Source organism: Rhinopithecus bieti, unplaced genomic scaffold (assembly GCF_001698545.2).
Source record: "Rhinopithecus bieti isolate Rb0 unplaced genomic scaffold, ASM169854v2 scaffold_31823, whole genome shotgun sequence".
Classification (NCBI taxonomy): Eukaryota; Metazoa; Chordata; class Mammalia; order Primates; family Cercopithecidae; genus Rhinopithecus; species Rhinopithecus bieti.
The window spans coordinates 427,885-449,352 of record NW_016814121.1 but is presented as its reverse complement, the minus strand read 5'-3'; the positions used below and the strand labels follow the sequence as shown (position 1 = coordinate 449,352).

General features: G+C 46.9%; 1 protein-coding gene across 1 annotated transcript in view; it reads left to right on the top strand.

The window, feature by feature from the left end:
- The window catches only part of GTF2IRD2B (GTF2I repeat domain containing 2B), a 67,172-nt gene that overhangs the window by 34,798 nt on the left and 10,906 nt on the right, over positions 1-21,468 (top strand). Inside the window, exons 5-11 of the mRNA XM_017849887.1 lie at positions 2,351-2,534; positions 2,703-2,731; positions 4,823-4,877; positions 5,247-5,290; positions 12,935-13,012; positions 17,738-17,794; positions 19,524-19,589. Coding sequence (XP_017705376.1) covers positions 2,351-2,534; positions 2,703-2,731; positions 4,823-4,877; positions 5,247-5,290; positions 12,935-13,012; positions 17,738-17,794; positions 19,524-19,589 — 513 coding nt within the window. The remainder of the gene's footprint in view (positions 1-2,350; positions 2,535-2,702; positions 2,732-4,822; positions 4,878-5,246; positions 5,291-12,934; positions 13,013-17,737; positions 17,795-19,523; positions 19,590-21,468) is intronic.

Here is a 21,468-nt window from a genome sequence, read left to right as displayed (position 1 = left end):
TCAATTCTCCTGCCTCAGGCTCTCAAGTAGCTGGGATTACAGGCGTCCACCACCACACCCAGCTAATTTTGTATTTTTTTTTTTGAGATGGAGTCTCGCTCTGCCGCCCGGGCTGGAGTGCAGCGGCCGGATCTCAGCTCACTTCAGCTCACTGCAAGCTCCGCCTCCCGGGTTCATGCCATTCTCCTGCCTCAGCCTCCCGAATAGCTGGGACTACAGGCACCCGCCACCACGCCCGGCTAGTTTTTTGTATTTTTTAGTAGAGACGGGGTTTCACCGTGTTAGCCAGGATGGTCTCGATCTCCTGACCTCGTGATCCGCCCGTCTCGGCCTCCCAAAGTGCTGGGATTACAGGCTTGAGCCACCGCGCCCGGCCAAATTTTCGTATTTTTAGTAGAGATGGGGTTTCACCATGCTGGCCAGGCTGGTCTTGAACTCCTGACCATGTGATCCGCCCGCCTTGGCCTCCCAAAGTGCTAGGATTGTAGGCATGAGCCACCGCGCCCAGCCAAGCATGAATTCTCTAAGTGGTTCACCCAGGAGTAGGACAGTGTCACAGACAATCTTATTGCCAACTACTTAACAGTGTTTTGAACATTTCAAAACCCATATGCTTATCAACCAAGGATAAGCATATGGGTGTTTTTTTTCTTTTCTTTTTTTTTTCTGAGAGGGAGTTTTGCTCTGTCACCCAGGCTGAAGTGCGATGATGCAATCTCAGCTCACTGCAAACTCTGTCTCCTGGGTTTAAGCAATTCTCCCACCCCAGCCTCCTGAGTAGCTAGGATTACAGGTGCCCACCACCATGCCCAGCTAATTTTTGTATTTTTAGTAGAGACAGGGTTTTGCCGTGTTGGCCAGGTTGGTCTCGAACTCCTGACCTCAGGTGATCCTCCTGCCTTGGCCTCCCAAATTGTTGGGATTACAGGTGTGAGCCACCACGCCTGGCCACCAGTTCTTGATTACCAGATTAAGTGTTCTTATAGAAGATGATGTGGATCTTGGATCTTCTGCTCTGTGGAAACTTCTGTATTGATCAGTCTTTCTTCCTTGATCCCATTTTAGAGAGCCCTCACATCAAGGCCAGTGTATTGTTAAAGATAGTCAATGTTGGCTCAGTCACCTCCCTCACCCCTCAGTTGTCGCTCCACCTACCCATGTCTTTCCATAGGCATGAAGATGGGAATTTAAAACACACACACACACACACACACACACACACACACACACTGGGCATGGTGGCTTGAGCCTATAATCCCAGCTACTTAGGAGGCTAAGGTGGGAGGATCATTTGAGCCCAGGAGTTTGAGACCAGACTGAGCAGCATAGTAAGATCCTGTCTCTACAAAATAAAATAAAAATAATTTTCAAAAATCCTTTGCAGTGTTTTAAAAAGCTAGATAACAGGCCGGACCTAGTGACTCACGCCAACTACTTGGGAGGCTGAGGCGGGTGGATCATCTGAGATCAAGAGTTCGAGACCAGCCTGGCCAATATAGTGAAACCCCTTCTTTTTTTTTTTTTTTTTTTTCAGATGGAGTCTCGCTCTGTCGCCCGGGCTGGAGTGCAGTGGCCGGTTCTCAGCTCACTGCAAGCTCCGCCTCCCAGGTTTACGCCATTCTCCTGCCTCAGCCTCCCAGTAGCTGGGACTACAGGTGCCCGCCACCTCACCCGGCTAGTTTTTTTTTGTATTTTTTAGTAGAGATGGGGTTTCACCGTGTTAGCCAGGATGGTCTCGATCTCCTGACCTCATGATCCGCCCGTCTCGGCCTCCCAAAGTGCTGGGATTACAGGCTTGAGCCACCGCGCCCGGCCTGTGAAACTCCTTCTCTACTAAAAATATAAAAATTAGTTGGGCACGGTGGCAGGCCAGGAGGCAGAGGCAGGAGAATTGCTTGAACCCCGGAGGCAGAGGTTGCAGTGAGCCCAGTCGAAACCGTCTCTTAATTAAAACAACAACAACGACAAAAAAAAAAAAAAACTAGGCTGGGCTCGGTGGCTTACGCCTGTAATCCTAACACTTTGGGAGGCTGAGGTGGGTGGATTGTCTGAGCTCAGCAGTTTGAGACCAGTCTGGGGCAACATGGTGAAACCCCCATCTCTACTAAAATACAAAAGAAATTACCTGGGTGTGGCAGTGTGTGCCTGTAGTCCCAGCTATTCGGGAGGCTGAGGCAGAAGAATTGTTTGAATCCGGGAGGCGGAGGTTGCGATGAGCCGAGATCTCGCCATTGCACTCCAGCCTGGGTGGCAGAGTGAGACTCCATCTCTACAAAAAGAAAGAACCTAAAAAAACCACTGGTGGAACATTAGGTTCACACCATCTAAAGACGCTTGCATCTTCTTGTAGGTAAAGCCTTAGGAACGACGGTGATGGTGCCTGTTCCCTATGAGAAGATGCTGCGAGACCAGTCGGCTGTGGTAGTGCAGGGGCTTCCGGAAGGCATTGCCTTTCAACACCCTGAGAATTACAACCTTGAAACCCTGAAATGGATTTTGGAGAACAAAGCAGGGATTTCATTCATCATAAATAGGTGACACGCTCTGCACCCCAACCCCCTCAGTTCGTTTAAAGATGAAACTGATCGCGTAATTTTAATTCACTCGTGCGTTCCGCCTGTTGCAGTTCAGAGCTGACTGTTCAGACGTGTCGCCCTTTTTTCATGTGTCCATGCTGGGTGACGGTGTTGCTTTTCTTGCAGACCCTTCCTCGGACCAGAGAGTCAGCTGGGTAAGTGACAGCTTCTCAGGTTTGGTGGCGCTTCTGAGCTGCTGAACCACTTCTTCTTCATTAAAACTTGGATTCAGGTGAGGGGAGGGAACTTAGAGGACGGGCCAATAGGTGCAGCAAGCCACTGTGGCACACATGTGCCTAGGTAACAAACCTGCACGTTCTGTAGATGTATCTCCCTCCTCCCCCACCCTTTTTTTTTTTAAGAAGAAATAAATTTAAAAGAAAAGAAAAATATATTTGTAGCTATTAAAAAAAAAAACTGGCTGGGCGCAGTGACTCACACCTGTAATCCCAGCACTTTGGGAGGCAGAGGTGGGCAGATCACTCGAGGTCAGGAGTTCAAGACCAGCCTGGTCAACATGGTAAAACCCCATCTCTACTAAAATTACCAAAGTTAGCCAGGCGTGGTGGCGGGTACCTGTTATCCCACTTACTCAGGAGGCTGAGGCAGGAGAATCGTTTGAACCCGAGATGTAGAGTTTGCAGTGAGCTGAGATTGTGCCAGTGCACTCTAGCTTGGGTGAGAAAATGAGACTCTGTCTCAAAAATAAATAAATAAATAAGAATAAAAGGGAATGTCTTGCTGAGACTGCCTAGGTGGAGTAAGGAGATGGCAGGGGTCGGGGGGTGGCACAGTTCACAAGACACCTGCTGGGTGTATGACATGCTCCAGTTCTTCTTAGCCGGGGACTAAACACAGTGTAAAGTCTGTTTCGGGAGCGATGGTGAGTTCCTGTCATCCTCTAACTCACATTAAAGGAGAAGTGAGGGGACAGGGTGGCAGGTGGCCATGGACTGTTGTCCCAACTGACTTGTATCACCATCACAGCAAAACAATAATACAGTGGTCCCGGCTTATGCTAGGGGAATATGCTTCAAGACCCCCAGTGGATGCCCAGACCCATGGGTAGTACAGAACCCTACATATACTGTTTTTCCCTATCCATACATACCTATGAGAAAGTTTAATTTATAAATCAAACACAGGCCGGGCGTGGTGGCTCATGCCTGTAATCCCAGCACTTTGGGAGGCCAAAGTGGGTGGATTACCTGAGGTCAGGAGTTTGAGACCAGCCTGGCCAACATGGTGAAACCCTGTCTCTACTGAAAATACAAAAATTAGCCACTTGTGGTGGTGTGCGCCTGTAGTCCCAGCTACTCGGGAGGCTGAGGCGGGAGAATTGCTTAAACCCAGGAGGTAGAGTTTTCAGTGAGCCGAGATAATGCCACTGCACTCCAGCCCAGGCAACAGAGCAAGATCCATCTCAGTAAATCAATAAATCAAACACAGTAGGAGATTAACAGCAATAACTAAAGATAAAATAGAACAATTATAACAATATGCCCTCATTACTACTCTTGCACTTTGGGGCCATTATGAAGTCAAATAAAGGTGACTTGAGCACAAGCACCTCAGCCTTCCCAGGACCATCAGTCTGATAACAGAGCCAGCTACTCAGTGACTAATGGGCAAGTAGTGTAGACAGCATGGATTGCAGGACAAAGGGATGAGTCACATCCAGGCAGGACGGCACCACACTTCATCACGCTGCTCAGAACAACGTGTGATTTCAAACTTCTGAATTGTTTATTTCTGGAATTTTCCGTTTACTCTTTGGAGACCTTGGTTGACCTTGGGGAACAAACTGAGGAAAGCGAAACCACAGATCAAGGGGAAGCTCGTGTCATAGCAGCTGTAACTTAGTGCTTACAATGTACAGGCACTGTTGTAGTCATTTTTCATATATTCATGAATCCTCCCACAACCACCGTGTTCACAAGGAAGTGGAGGCCGAGGGAGGTTTAGTGAGTTGCTGGAGGCAGCCCAGCTGGTGAGCTGAGGCTCGGCCCCATGCCCATGCTCTGGCCCCAAAACACTCCTCGGTAATCCCCATCCTGCCCACACAAATGGCCCCGGAACACAGCGGCTGCTTTGAGTCAGTTTCTCTCTCAATGACTTTTCCACGATGGCTTCGATCTGGGAGTTCCGTTTTCTGTGTGTTTGCTGTCAATTTCTATGCCTTCGGATGTTAGTCATTTTCCAAGGTGCTAAAAGGGGCTGGTATATGTCTTTTTATTCCTCCACAGGTGGCCCTGGGATGGTAACAGATGCTGAGAGATCCATAGTATCATCAAATGAAAGGTAAAAGATAAATCATAAAAACTAAAATCCACAACTATGCACAGTGTTCGTTTTTGGATGACAGGCCTCCTTACAGCATTTAAGTGCAGTGTAAAGGGTTAGTGTGCTTCTTCTCTTCCTTACTTTCTGTCCTATTCTTTGTCCAGAAAGACCTTTGGAATTAGAAGACTATTTTCAGTAGACACGTTTAATTTTGGAACAACTTATTAAGAACGTTAATGTTAGAGTGGAGGCAGTGTTGCATTTGGTTGATGGGAGGAGGGGGATTTGGTGCCGCGGAGACCCAGGGCATTTGAGCTTAGCGTGTCCAGGCGGCTCTGCCTGGTCCTCACCCTGCCCATCCTGACCAGGGTTCCCTTCTCCTTGCAGCTGCGGCCCCATCAGTGTGAAAACTGAACCCATGGAAGATTCTGGTGGGTACCATGATGCTTTTAGAATCAAGGATCGGCCAAGCATGGTAGCTCACGCCTGTAATCCCAGCACTTTGGGAGGCCGAGGCAGGCGGATCACTTGAGGTCAGGAGTTCAAGACCAGCCTGGCCAACATGGTGAAACCCAGTCTCTACTAAAAATAAAAAAAGTAGCTGGGCGTGGCTGTGCGTGCCTGTAATCCCAGCTACCCGGGAGGCTGAGGCAAGAGAATTGCTTGGACCTGGGAGGCTGAGGCTGCGGGGACCTGAGTTGGCGCCACTGCACTACAGCGTGGGTGACAGAGCAAGACCCTGTCTCAAAAAAACAAACAAGGCTGGGCATGGTGGATCACGCCTATAATCCTAGCACTTTGGGAGGCTGAGGCAGGCAGATCGCCTGAGCTCAGGAGTTCAAGACCATCCTGGCCAACATGGTGAAACCCTGTCTCTACTAAAATACAAAAAATTAGCTGGGCATGGTCATGTGCACCTGTAGTCCCAGCTACACGGGAGGCTGAGGCATGAGACTCGCTTGAGCCTGGGCAGTGGAGATTGCGGTGAGCCGAGATGGTGCCACAGCACTCCAGCTTGGGCTACAGAGTGAGATTCTGTCTCAAAAACAAAAACAAGTATCTAGCAGGTTATCATTTGACACCTTTCTTTTGTTTTATCAAATAAATAAATAAATAAAGACCAGGGCACGAATTAACCTCAATGGAGGCTCATTTGCAGAAGAACCATTATTTTACTCAAATATCTAGAAAACAGAGTCTTGGCAGGGTGCGGGGGTTCACGACTGTAACTCCAACACTTTGGGAGGCTGAGGCAGGTGAATTGCTTGAACACCAGAGTTCAAGACCAGCCTGGGCAACATGGCGAGACTTCATCTCTGCAAAAAATGCAAAAAATGGTGGTGCATGCCTGTGATCCCAGCTACTCAGGAGGCTAAGGTGGGAGGATCGCATAAGCCCAGGAGGTCGAGGCTGCAGTGAGCTGTAATGGTGCCACTGCACTCCAGCCTGGGTGACAGAGAGAGACGTTGTCTCAAAAAAGAAAAAAAGGAAAAAAAAAAAAAGAGAGAACCTTCTAATTCAGTAAATACTGGGGACTAAGACGTTGTTAAATACACATATTTGTGGACAAAATATTATTTTAATTATAGTTGAATTAGAACCTGAATTTGAAATGAGTAAAACATTTTGAATATAAAATTGGAATTATTACTTGACTCACAAATAGAGCAGTGTTTTATTTTGGACATACTTTACTGCTTTTTTGGACTTTTCTGTTATTTCTACATGTTTTACAGTATAAGTACATTACTATGACAGTATATGCTAGAAAAAAAATCCCTCTTCAGTGGATGAGAGTAGTTGACCCCATTCTTGCTTCTCCTCCCTCCTCAATGAAAGAAAACCAGCATTAATTAGAGGAAAAATGTTAACAGGTTAAGATTAAAAATATATATATTTAGGCTAGGTGCACTGGCTCACACATGTAATCCCAGCACTTTGGGAGGCCAAGGTAGGCGGATCACTTGAGGTCAGGACCTGGTCAGTTCGAGACCAGCCTGGCCAACAAGGTGAAACCCTGTCTCTACTAAAAATACAAAAAATTAGCTGGGCATGGTGGCAGGTGCCTGTAATCCCAGCTACTCAGGAGGCTGAGGCATGAGAATCGCTTGAACCCAGGAGGTGGAGGTTGCAGTGAGCCGAGATCATGCCACTGCACTCCAGCCTGGGCAGCAGAGCAAGACTCTGTCTCAAAAAGAAACAACAGCAACAAAAATAATTTAAACCCAAACGTTTAATCAAGGGATGGGAAAATACTGAAAGCATTAAAAGTAGAAAGGTTCACACTTGTAATCTCAGCACTTTGGGAGGCTGAAGCAGGAGGATCGCTTGAGCCCAGGAATTTGAGACCAGCCTGGGCAACAGAGCGAGACCCTATCTCTACAAAATTATTTATAAATAAAAAATTAGCCAGACATGGTGGCGTGCACTTATAATCCCAGCTACTTGGGAGGCTGAGGTTGGAGGATCACCTGGGCCCAGGAGATAAAGGCTGGAGTGAGCCATGACTGCACCACTGCACTCCAGCCTGAGTGACAGAGCGAGACCCTGGCTCTAAGAAATAATAATCATAATCCAAAAGAAAAACAATATTCTATGTTAAGAAACAAAGATCTGGCTGTGTCCAGTGGCTCAGGCCTGTAATCCCAGTACTTTGGGAGGCAGGCAGATCACCTGAGGTCAGGAGTTTGAGACCAGCCTAGCCGACATGGTGAAACCCCATCTCTACTAAAAATACAAAAATTAGCCAGGTGTGGTGGCTCACACCTGTCATCCCAGCTACTTGGGAGGCTGAGACAGGAGAATTGCTTGAACCCGGGAGGGAAAGTTTGCTGTGAGCTGATGCTGTGCCGTTGCACTCCAACCTGGGCGACAGAGTGAAAATCCATCTGAGAAAGAAAGAATGGAAGAGAGAGAGAGAAAGATCTAGAAAAAGGAAAAATAGAGCCTTTAGCATGAGTAAAATGAAGTAAGGACAGCAGCGTCTCTAAGACGGTGAAGATGTGGTTTATGCTTCGAGGCTCCTGGGATTCCTTGGGAGGTCCAGGGACACAGTGGGTGGGTCTCCTTGGCCCAGCTCCTCCTTTGTCACACCCAGGGATCTTTTCGCCACAACTGTGGGTGCTCATGTCCCTTCCATCCCCATGCAAACAGGTGCTTAGCAGAAGCTCCAGCTTCAGGTGAGAGTCTGAACAAAAAAAATGTCTCAAAAAGAAATAACAACAACAAAAATAATTTAAACCCAAATGTTTAATCAAGGGATGGGAAAATACTGAAAGCATTAAAAGTGGAAAGGTTCACGCTTGTAATCTCAGCACTTTGGGAGGCTGAAGCAGGAGAATGCTTCTCCTCTGCAGTGGTTCTAAGTCAAACCAAGACAAGTTGAATGGAGAGAAGCAGGCACAGTATGTCAGCTCAGCACAATTCAGCTGTGAGCACAGGTCAGCTGTGGAATCTTAGTCTTGTTTCTGACCTGACAGGCCTCAAACTCCTGCCCACTCAATTTTAGCCTGGGATGTTTTCAGAGCTCAGATATGTTCTGCCTGTGTCTTACCTGGTCACAGAGAATTTTAAAAAATACCCCAAGCCACAGGCTCCCCATACAAACTGGGAAGATGAGGTCAGGCATGGTGGCTCACGCCTGTAATCCCAGCAATTTGGGAGGCCAGGGTGGGCGGATCACCTAAAGTCAGGAGTTTGAGACCAGCCTGGCCACCATGGTGAAACACCGTCTCTACTAAAAATACAAAAATTAGCCAGGCGTGGTGGTGGGTGCCTGTAATCCCAGCTACTCAGGAGGCTGAGGCAGGACAGTTGCTTGAACCTAGGAGGCAAAGGTTGCAGTGAGCCAAGATGGCACCACTGCACTCCAGCCTGGGTGACAGAGCAAGACTCTGTCTCTAAAAGAAAAGAAAAAGAAGAAGAAGAAGAAGAAGAACCTGGGAAGATGAAAGGGGTGAGAATGAGAAGTGATCAGTGTCCCCAGGGGCCGAGTTTCCTTCCTCACCAGCTGTTGGGCTAGATGTGTGGTTCCTACGTGCCTTTGTTGGAGATGTGGTTTCATTTTAACAAAAATATGCTTCCTTATTCACAAAACTTCCTACTGTAGACTTAATGAAGCGATACGGATTGGTACCAGCTGCTGGCAGGCTCCTGCGAGCCGGTCCTCAATTGCTCCTTATTTCTTGTGATAGCATTTGCTACATAGAAGAAACATCTCCCTGGTTTTAAGTCTGTCTGTCTCTTCTTTCTTTCTTTCTTTCTTTCTTTCTTTCTTTCTTTCTTTCTTTCTTTCTTTCTTTCTTTCTTCTTCTTTCTTTCTTTCTTCTTTTCTTCTTTCCCTTCCCTTCCTTCCTCCCCTCCTTCCTTCCCTCTCTTCTTTCCCTTTCTTTTTTTTGTTTTTTTTTTTTTTGAGGCGGAGTCTCGCTCTTGTCAACCCGGACTGGAGGCAGTGGCAGAGTCTCAGCTCACTGCAACGCTCCCGCCTCCCGGGTTTACGCCATTCTCCTGCTCAGGCCTCCGAGTAGCTGGGACTACAGGCGCCGCCACCTCCGCCAGCTAGTTTTGTATTTTTAGAGAGACGGGGGTTTCACCGGTGTTAGCCCCAGGGATGGTCGTCGATCTCCTGACCTCGTGATCCGCCTGTCTCAGCCTTCCCAAAGTGCTGGGATTACGAGGCTTGAGCCACGCGCGCCGGCCTCTTTCCCTTCTCTTTCCTTCCTTCCATCCCTCTTTCTTTTCTCTTTCTTTCTTTCTCTTTCTTTCTGTCTGTCTTGTCTTGTCTTTTTTTTTTTTTTTTTTTTTTTTTTTTTGAGTCTTGCCAGGCTGGAGTGCAGTGGCACCATCTCAGCTTACTGCAACCTCCGCCTCCTGAGTTCTCCTGTATCAACCTTCTGAGTAGCTGGAATCAGGCGCACGCCATCACGCCCAGCTAATTTTTTGTATTTTAGTAGAGACGGGGTTTCACCCTGTTGCCCAGGCTGGTCTCAAACTCCTGAGCTTAGGCAATCTGCCCGCCTTGGCCTCCCAAAGTGCTAGGATTATAGACATGAGCCACCGCACCAGGCCAATTTTTTTCTTTTCTTGAGACAGAGTCTCGCTGTCGCCCAGACTGGCGTGCAGTGGTAAGATCTCAGCTCACTGCAACTTCCACCTCCCGGGTTCAAGCAATTCTCCTGCCTCAGCCTTCCGAGTAGCTGGGATTACAGGCACCCGCCACCACGCCTGGCTGGTTTTTGTATTTTTAATAGAGACAGGGTTTCACCCTGTTGTTCAGGCTGGTCTTGAACTCTTGAGTTTAAGTGATCTGCCCACCTTAGCCTCCCAAAGTGCTGGGATTACAGGTCTGAGCCACCGTCCTCGGCTGACAATCAGATTTTTAAATGTTTAGCTTCACTATCCTTATAACAACAGAGCTGTTAAAGGTTTTCAGACGACCCCTCAGAACTTATAAATTATGCTAAACAATGAACCCCAAGCTGTGCCACAGTTTTTTTGTGTTGCTATTATAACACAAAATGGTTGGCTGGGTGCGGTGGCTCATGCCTATAATCCCAGCACTTTGGGAGGCAGAGGTGGGTGGGTCACAAAGTCAGGAGATCGAGACCATCCTGGCTAACATGGTGAAACCCAGTCTCCACTAAAAATACAAAAAAAATTAGGAGGGTGTGGTGGCAGGTGCCGGTAGTCCCAGCTACTCGGGAGGCTGAGACAGGAGAATGGCGTGAACCCAGGCGGCAGAGCTTGCAGTGAGCCAAGATCACACCACTGCACTCCAGCCTAGGCGACAGAACCAGACCCCGTCTTAAAAAAAAAAAAAAAAAAAGTCGAATAAACATTCATGGTTAAGTTACATGTATATTTTAGTATGGGTCATCTATTGCTGTATTTAAACGTACCCTGAAATGAGGTCGGGTGTGGTAGCTCATGCCTGCAATCCCAGCACTTTGGGAGGCCGAGGCGGGTGGATCACCTGAGGTCAGGAGTTGGAGACCAGCCTGGCCAACATGGTGAAACCCTGTCTGCACTAAACATACAAAAATTAGCCAGGCATAGTGGTGCACATCTGTAGTCCCAGCTACTCGGGAGGCTGAGGTAGGAGAATCACTTGAACCTGGGAGGTGGAGGCTGCAGTGACCCGAGATCGTGCCATTGCACTCCAGCCTGGGCTGGAAGGGGAAGGGGAAGGGGAAGGACTCCAATGGAATGGAATGGAATGGCTGGAATGGAATGGAATGGAATGGAATGGCTGGAATGGAATATTTAGTCTCTCTTACATTTCTGTGTGTTGGCTGGACTGGCTCAGCAAGGGCCGGATGGCTGTGTGTCTGAGGCCTTGGCTGGGACATCAGGATCTCTCTCCTCGTGGCCTCATACCCTATAGGAAGCACCCCAGGCCGGTTCCCATGGTGATGAGATTCTAAAAGCAGGAGGCACAGATGATCAAACTCTTCTCAAGCCTCTGTTTGCATCCCATCTGCTGATGTCCCATTGACCAAAGCAAGTCACACAGCCAGGGCCAGATTAAGGGGCAGAGAATGGCCTGGCGCCGTGGTTTACAGCTGTAATCCCAACACTTTGGGAGGCCAAGGCAGGCAAATTGCTTGAGTCCAGGAGTTTGAGACGAGCCTGGACAACATGGTGAAACTCCAACTCTACAAAAAATAAAAAATTAGGCAGGCATGGTGATGCATGCCTGTAGTCCCAGCTACTCGGGAGACTGAGACAGGAGGATCGTTTGAGCCCAGGAGACAGGTTGTAGTGAGCCATGATCGCGTCACTGCACTCCACTGGGTGACAGAGCGAGACTCTGTCTCAGAAAATATAACAAAATGGCAGAGAAACAGACTTCTAGAAAAGAAGCATGGGAGAGTCAAATTGCAAAGGGATGTACATCCTGGGATGGGAGAGGTCTTGAGCCTGTTTTTGCAGCCAACCACACCTTTCTCTGATAAAGGCCTTTGATTTTACTGATGTATCTTCTCCAGGTTTTGAAATCCATTCCATTGTAGTGGGTAACTTAAGATTATAAGTGCCTGGCCCGGCATGGTGACTCACGCCTGTAATCCCCGCACTTTGGGAGACCAAGGTGGGTGGATCACCTGAGGTCAGGAGTTCGAGACCAGCCTGGCCAACATGGTGAAACCCCGTCATTTACTGAAAATGCAAAAATTAGCCAGGTGTGGTGGCGTGTGCCTGTAGTCTCAGCTACTTGGGAGGCTGAGGCAGGAGGGTCCCTTGAACCTGGGAGGTGGATGTTGCAGTGAGCTGAGATCATGCCACTGTGCTCCAGCCTGGGCAACAGAGTGAGATTCTGTCTCAAAAAAAAAAAAATAGATTATACATGTCAGTTCAGGCTCCATGACAGAATAATCTTCACAGCATTTCATGTAAATGCATGTGGATATTCAGTCGCCATGAAGGGGAAAATCTCCCAAAACTAGGACTAGAACCAGAACTAAGGTCTCCCACCTTCGTGATGCCTTCCTTCACCATCCTCCTTTTTTTTTTTTTGAGACAGAGTCTCGCTTTGTCAACCAGGCTGGAGTGCAGTGGCTCTATCTCAGCTCACTGCAACCTCCACCTCCTGGGTTCAAGCAGTTCTCCTGCCTCAGCCTCCCGTGTAGCTGTGGCTACAGGCGTCTGCCACCACTCCCAGCTAATTTTTATATTTTTAGTAGAGACAGGTTTTACCATGGTGGCCAGGCTGGTCTCGAACTCCTGACCTCAAGTGATCTGCCCGCCTCGGCCTCCCAAAGTACTGGTATTGCAGGTGTGAGCCACCATGCCCGGTCCCTTCCTTCCTTCTTTCCTTTTCTAGTGATTTTACAATTGATATTATTTTTATATAAATATACATAAATACATAAATGTATGTTTTCTATATGTACATTATTTTATATTTATAGTATTTCTATTTTTGTATCAAGAGATCAAATTTGTTCATAGTGAGTGAGCTACAAATTATTTTGCTGATTGTAACACTGCTGTATTAATCAACTTATATTAGCTAGTCATATTCTCTGTTGGCAAGCTTAACCTAACATACAATTTTATAATTTCCATTGCATTCTAAGGCATTTCACTGAAAGCAGAAGCTGTCGCAGTCAAGAAAGAATCAGAAGATCCTAATTACTATCACTATAATATGCAAGGTAATACTGTTTGATGATAATTTTCTTCCCCAAAAGTTATTTGGGATGGAAGATTTTAATTACTACCTGTCTGAAAAACAGGCGAACACCCATGTATGTTTACCTAGGATTTAGCATATTGCCATTTAGAGTAAATAATCCTACAGTTATGAAATAGATTCTATTTAACCTAAATCCATGTACTCTTGTTTGTTTTTTATAGAGATGAGGTCTCACCTTGTTGCCTAGGCTGGTCTCTAACTCCTGGGCTCAAGTAGTCCTCTAGCCTTGGCCTCCTGAATTGCTGAGATTATAGGCGTGAGCCACCATGCCTGGCCTAAATCCACATACTTTTTTTTTTTTTTTTTTTTTGAGACAGAATCTTACTCTGTTGCCCAAGCTGGAGTTCAGTGGTGCTATTTCCACTCACTGAAACCTCTGCCTCCTGGGCTCAGATTCTTGTGCCTCAGCCTCCTGAGGAGCTGGGATTACAGGCGTATGCCACTACGCCTGGCTAATTTTTTGTATTATTAGTAGAGACGGGGTTTCGTCATGTTGGCCAGGTTGGTTTCGAACTCCTGACCTCAGGTGATCCACTCACCTTGGCCTCCCAAAGTGCTGGATTACAGGCATGAGCTGCCACACCAGGCCCATAAGGCTTTTAAAAAGAAGTCATAAATTGTCACGACTGTCATGATTTTGTACCACCTAATGAAGCAATGCGTCTTGGCAATAATTGTCAGTCGCCGTTACAACCATTTTATAAAAGTCTGATGGAGACTTTATCATGGACAGACCTGACTGACAGTTCCTGAACTGACTGGTCACTAGTCTCCTGATGGGATCCAGCAGAAAGTACACCACACCACTTTTGTCAAAGATTCTTCAAAACCAAACAAAAAAATTCAAACCAGTCCAGGTGTAGTGTCTCATACCTGTGATCCCAGTACTTTGGGAGGCCAAGGCAGGAGTTCAAACCAGCCTGGGCAACATGGTGAGACCGCATCTCTACAAAAAATACAAAAAGTAGCCAGGCGTGGTGGCGCATGCCTGTAGCCCCAGCTACTTGGGAGGCTGAGGTGGGAAGATCGCTTGAGTCTGGGAGGTCAAGGCTGCAGCGAACTATAATGACACCACTGCACTCCAGCCTAGGTGCTGAAGTGAGACTGTGTCTCAAAAAACAAAAAACAACAAAACAAAAAAAAAACAATCAGACCTACGTCTGATCCAGCCTTTAGAGCTAACCAGCAATTTTTAGGGGATACATGGAATACAGGCACATATGAAAACATCACCACAAGGACATAGTCAATAAAATCCAGAATGTGAGAAACTCAGAGAAATTTATTGGTTTACTTTTTTTTTTTTTTTTTTGAGACAGAGTCTCGCTCTGTCGCCCAGACCGGAATGCAGTGGCATGACTGTGGCTCACTGCAACCTCCACCTCCCAGGTTCAAGTGATTCTCCTGGCTCAGCCTCAAGAATAGCTGAGATTACAGGCGTCTACCACCATGCCCGGCTGATTTTTGTATTTTTGGTAGAGAAGCGGTTTCACCATGTTGGCCAGGCTGGTCTCAAACTCCTGACCTCAGGTGATGGCAACCTGCCTGCCTTGGCCTCCCAGAGTGCTGGGATTACAGGCATGAGCCACTGCGCCCAGCCAAGGAGGGGATTTCTATTCGTAAAAAATGTCAATGTTATAAAACACAAAGACAGACTATGGAACCATTCCTGATTAAAGGAGATTTAAAAGACACGACAGCTGGAAACACTACCTGGCCCTAAACTGGATCCTGTACTGAAAAGAGAAAAGCTCTAAAGGACATTTGAGTCAGCTGAGAAAATTGCAATACCCATGATAAAATGGATCAAGGTGTCGTCTTGCAGCTAAATGTCCTGGTTTTAAAAGCGTTGTTCTGATTGTGTAAAGGAATGTCCCTATTCTTAGGAAACAGTCACTGAATTATTTAGAGATCAAGGCCTATGATGTATGTAACTTTCCCTCAAATGGTTCAGGAAAAATATTAAAAAGTATGTGTATATACACTTGTATAGATGACAGATGGAGGGGAGAGGAGAGGGAGGGAGGGAGGGAGGGAAAGACATCCCGATGAAAGGAAACCGGGTAAAATGTTAACATTGTGTGATCCGGGCAAAAGGTACATGGATCTTGTACTATTTGATTTTTGCAACTTTTCTGTAAATTTGAAGTTTCCGGTCCAGGCACTGGGAAAAGTGCCTTGGGATCACTTGGAAAGCTGAGACAGGTGGATTGCTTCAGCCCAGGAGTTCAAGACCAGCCTAAGCAACACAGTGGGACCCCATCTCTACAAAAAAAGTATTAAAATAAATTAGCTGGGCACAGTGGCTCACGCCTGTAATGTCAGCACTTTGGGAGGCCGAGGCGGGTGGATCACTTGAGGTCAGGAGTTGGAGACCAGCCTGGCCAACATGGTGAAACCCTATCTCTACTAAAAATACAAAAATTAGCCAGGCGTGGTGACGCACACCTGTAGTCCCAGCTACTCAGGAGGTTGAAGCAGGAGAATTGCTTGAACCTGGAAGGCAGAAGTTGCAGTGAGCCAAGACTGCGCCACTGCACTCCAGCCTGGGTGACAGAGTAAGACTCTGTCTCAAATAAATAAAGAAAGAAATAAAAATTAGCCAGGTTTAGTGCTGTATGCCTATAGTCCCAGCTACTCAGGAGGCTGAGGTGGGAGGATTGTTGGAGCACAGGAGGTCCAGGCTGCAGGAAATCCTGATCATATCACCGCACTCCGACCCGGGCAACAGAGTAAGACTGTCTACAAATAAAATAAATACATAAAATAATAAAATAAAACATAAAACACATTTTCCAAATAAAAACTTAAAAAAAAAAAAAGGACATTTATGTGCTGGGCGTGGTGGTTCACACCTCTAATCCCAGTGCTTTGGGAGGCCGAGGTGAGCACATTGTCTGAGCTCAGGAGTTCGAGATCAGCCTTGGCAACACAGGAGACCCTGTCTGTACAAACAAATTTTAAAAATTAGCCGAGTAGGCCGGGCGCGGTGGCTCAAGCCTGTAATCCCAGTACTTTGGGAGGCCGAAACAGGCGGATCAGAAGGTCAGGAGATCGAAACCATCCTGGCTAATACAGTGAAACCCCGTCTCATACTAAAAAATACAAAAAACTAGCCGGGCGAGGTGGCGGGTGCCTGTAGTCCCAGATACTCGGGAGGCTGAGGCAGGAGAATGGCGTAAACCCGGGAGGCGGAGCTTGCAGTGAGCTGAGATCCGGCCACTGCACTCCAGTCTGGGTGACAGAGCGAGACTCCAACTTCAAAAAAAAAAAACAAATTAGCCAAGTATGGTGGCCTGTGCCTATAGTCCCAGCTACCTGGGAGGCTGAGGTGGGAGACTCTCTTGAGCCCAGGAGGTGGAGGTTGCAGTGAGCCAAGATCACGCCACTGCATCCTAGCCCGGGTGACACAGTGAGACCCANGCTCAAGCCTGTAATCCCAGCACTTTGGGAGGCCGAGACAGGCGGATCACAAGGTCAGGAGATCGAGACCATCCTGGCTAATACAGTGAAACCCCGTCTCTACTAAAAAATACAAAAAACTAGCCGGGCGAGGTGGCGGGTGCCTGTAGTCCCAGATACTCGGGAGGCTGAGGCAGGAGAATGGCGTAAACCCGGGAGGCGGAGCTTGCAGTGAGCTGAGATCCGGCCACTGCACTCCAGTCTGGGTGACAGAGCGAGACTCCAACTCAAAAAAAAAAAAAAAATTAGCCGAGTATGGTGGCATGTGCCTATAGTCCCAGCTACCTGGGAGGCTGAGGTGGGAGACTCTCTTGAGCCCAGGAGGTGGAGGTTGCAGTGAGCCAAGATCACGCCACTGCATCCTAGCCCGGGTGACACAGTGAGACCCTGTCTCAAAATAAATAAATAAATAAATAAATAGACAACTAGGGAAATGTAAACAATGACTAGATATCAGACGGGGATGAAGAGCGATTGTTAATTTTGAGGGTAATCATGATATTGTGGTAATGCAAAAGGAAGAGAGGCCCTTATGTCTTACTTATTCGTTCTACGGTATTACCACATGGAATTCTATGACTGCTGGGACTTCCCTTTACCCACCCAGTGGGCACAGGGGTGGGGTGGGTACAGATGAAACAAGGTTACATGGGCTGGTGGTCGTGGGTGTTGCACTGTGTGACCTCTGTGCTTTGAATTGCTTGAATTAAAATTTGGAAAATTTTAATTTTCCAAAATAAAATAATAAAAAAGTAAACAAAGGATCATTTGTTTGAGGTTTATTTATTTATTCATATTTTTTGGGGGGTGGAGTCTTGCTCTTGTTGCCCAGTCTGGAGTGCAGTGGTGTGACCTCGGTTCACTACAACCTCTGCCTCCCGGGTTCAAGTGATTCTCCTGCCTCAGCCTCCTGAGTAGCTGGGACTAGAGGTGCCTGCTACCACGCCCAGCTAATTTTTGCACTTTTAGTAGAGACGGGGTTTCACCATGGTGGCCAGGCTGGTCTCGAACTCCTGACCTCAGGTGATCCACCTGCCTCCGTCTCCCAAAGTGCTGGGATTACAGGCGTGAGCCCCCGCATGCAGCCAGTTTTATTTCAAGGGGCAGAAGTATTTCAAGTGTATTCCTGTGTGGGTATTGAATTGTTTGCATTGTGTTCAATGATTTCTTTTTTCATTTTTATATTTCTCCCTTTGTTCTATATTATTTATTTTTCTTTCAGGAAGCCACCCTTCTTCCACAAGCAATGAAGTAATAGAAATGGAATTACCAATGGAAGGTTAGAAAAATGCAGCATTCTCTCTCTCTCTTTTAAAAAAGTTTATAGTATTTTACAAAGAACATACTCTTTTTCTTTTTCTTTTCTTTTTTTTTTTTGAGATGGAGCCTCACTCTGTCACCCAGGCTGGAGTGCAGTGGCGCGATCTCGGCTCACTACAACCTCTGCCTCCTGGGTTCAAGCGATTCATGTGCCTCAGCCTCCTGAGTAGCTGCAATTACAGGCACCCGCCACCACGCCCAGCTAATTTTTGTATTTTTAGTAGAGACTGGGTTTCACCATGTTGGCCAGGCTGGTCTCGAACTCCTGACCTCAAGTGATTCGTCCGCCTCTACCTCCCAAAGTGCTGGGATTACAGGCGTGAGCCACCGTGCCCAGCTGAAAATTTATAGCATTTTACAGAGAACATACTCTTTTATACATGCAAGTTATATGTAATAAAGAAAGTGATTTCCTGGCATGCCTGTCTTCTCAGAAAACTATTAATAGTTGAATTCTTGTCCTAAGATATAATAATAAGGGCTGTATCTCTTCTTGTACTTCTGATCTGTGATGTTATAAAACACAGAGTAATTCTACTTAAAGCACCTGAATATGGAAGTTAACTTGCTGTTTGTTGCTTTGTCTTTTGCATAGCATGACAGAATACTTTTGGACAGAGTTGAATAATATTTTAGGAAATTCTTGCATTAGAAGTAAAATTTGATAATACTTCCCTCCATTCATATATAAATATTGAGCATCATATGAATAAAGTCTAAATTCCTAAGGTGGTTTATGTATGTCCAAGATAAAATTAATAATTGAAAAAAAGGGCCGGGCATGGTGGCTTACGCCTGTAATCCCAGCACTTTGAGAGGCTGAGGTGGGCAGATCACCTGAAATCAGGAGTTCAAGACCAGCCTGGCCAACATGGTGAGACCCTGTCTCTACTAAAAATACAAAAATTAGCTGGGTTTGGTGGCAGGCACCTGTAATCCCAGCTACTCTGGAGGCTGAGGCACGAGAATTGATTGAAACTAGGAGGCGGAGCCTGCAGTGAGCTGAAATCATACCATTCCACTCCAGCCTGGGCGACAGAGTGAGACTGTCTCAAATGATAATAATAATTATAAAGATTTCCTTCCCAAACCTAGAGGCATGGGACATCTCTGTCCATTTACAGGCAATGTGGCCTGTGGCCTTAATCTTAGTTGTGTATCTGCCTTAGAGAGATAGTAACACATGGATTACCAAAATGATCCTTTTTTTTTTTTTTTTTTTGTGACAGAGTCTTACCCTATCGCCCAGGCTGGAGTGCAGTGTTGCGACCTCAGCTCACTGCAGCCTCCACCTCCCAGGTTGAAGCAATTCTCTTGCCTCAGCCTCCTGAGTAGCTGGGATTACAGGCTTGCGCCACCACACCCGGCTAATTTTTGTATTTTTAGTAGAGATGGGGTTTCACCATGTTGCCCAGGCTGGTCTTCAACTCCTGGCCTCAAGTGATCCGCCCACCTCGGCCTCTCAAAAGTGCTGGGATTACAGGTGTGAGCCACCGTGCCAGGCTCAATTACTGTTTATTATCCTATTATTATTGCTCATAAAATTAAAATTATGTTTGTATTTATTATATATGAAATGTATTTAAAATGCCAGGATAAGCTACGTTTTTGGTATAGGAGCAGTAATGTGTTGGAATATGAGGAGAATACTTAATAATGAATGTCATTTTAGAATTTTTTTTTTCAAGATTCCACTCCTCTGGTGCCTTCAGAAGAACCAAATGAGGACCCTGAAGCCGAGGTGAAAATCGAAGGTTAGTTGCCAAACGCCCCATTGCCAAGTATGATTTTCATTCTTTCTAACAGGATTAATTGCGGGTAGGATGGCTGAGCTCAGTGACTCAAGCCTGTAATCCCAGCACTTTGCGAGGCCAAGGCATGTGTGTTGCTTGAGTCCAGGAGTTTGAGACCAGCCTGGGCAACATGGTGAAACCCCGTCTCTACTAAAAACACAAAATTAGCCAGGCGTGGTGGCACACATCTGGAGTCCCATCTACTCAGGAGGCTGAGGCAGGAGGATCGCTTGAACCTGGGAGGCGGAGTTTGCAGTGAGTGGAGATCTCACCACTGCACTCCAGCCTGGGTGACAGAGCGAGATTCCATCTGAAAAAAAAAAAAAAAAATTGTGAGGAAGAGATTGAAATCTCTAATGTGTGTATATATAATAGAGCAGCCCATATTCCCATTAGGGCCCAGTACTTTGGGGTGCTGTAGACAACATAATTAGCTGTGCAAAAAAATTAGAAAGAAAATAAAAATAATAACCAGGCATGATGGTACATGCTTGTAATCCCAGCACTTTGTGACTTTATGAGGCCAAGGCAGGAGGATCATTTGAACCCTGGAGTTCTAGATAAGCTTGGGCAACATAGTGAGACGCCATCTCTGCAAAAAATAAACAGTAAAAAAAATTAGGCAAGGCATGGTGGCTCATGCCTGTAATCCCAGCATTTTGGGAGGCTGAGGTGGGCAGATCACTTGATCCCAGGAGTTTGAGACCAGCCTGGGCATAGTGAAACCCTGTCTCTACTAAAAATACAAAAAATTAGCAGGGCATGGTGGCGCACACCTGTAGTCCCAGCTATTCGGGAGGCTGAGGTGGGCCAATCACCTGAGCCCAGGGAAGTCGAGGCTGCAGTGAGCCATAATTGTGCCACAGTACTCCAGCCTGCATGATGGGAGTGAGATCCTGCCTCAAAACAAACAAACAAAAATATTAGCCAAGCATGGTGGCACACACCTGTAGTCTCAGCTACTGGGGAGGCTGAGGTGGGAGGATCGCTTGAGCCCAGGATTTTGAGGCTGAAGTGAGCTGTGTTTATGCCTCTGCACTCCAGCGTGGACAGGCAAGACTCCATCTCTAAAAGTAAAAATTAAAACAAAAATTTTTTAAGTCTTGCATATTTGCACTGACCCACAAGTGGGCCTCATCTGTGCTGTGTTCAAGTGAGGAAAGAATTAAGGGTGGAGGGTACGTAAGCGGGGAGAATGGAAAGGAAAGGACGATTCAGTCAGACATAGCCCCTTTCCTACTGGAGTGGACAGACAGATATCAAAAGTAACCGCTCAGGCCTGCAGCTGATGAACTCAGTTTAAGTGCAAGTATCTAAAAGAAGTGAAGTTGTAAGTGTGATTTAAGGCTGGTGTGGTGGCTCACACCTGTAATCCCAGCACTTTGGGAGACCCAGGTGGGTGGATCCCTTGAGGCCAGGAGTTCGAGACCAGCCTGGCCAACATGGCAAAACCCCGTCTCTACTAAAAATACAAAAATTAGAGCTGGGTGTGGTGGCTCACACCTGGGTAATCCCAGCACTTTGGGAGACCCAGGTAGGTGGATCCCTTGAGGCCAAGAGTTCAAGACCAGCCTGGCCAACACGGCGAAACCCCGTCTCTACTAAAAATACAAGAATTAGAGCCAGGTGTGGTGGCTCACACCTGGGTAATCCCAGCACTTTCGGAGGCCAGAAGTTTGAGACCAGCCTAACCAACATGGTGAAACCCTGTCTCTACTAAAAATACAAAAATTATCTGGGCGTGATGGCGTACACCTGTAATCCCAGCTACTCGGGAGGCTAAAGCAGGAGAATCGCTTGAACCTGAGAGGCGGAGGCTGCAGTGAGCCGAGATCGTGCC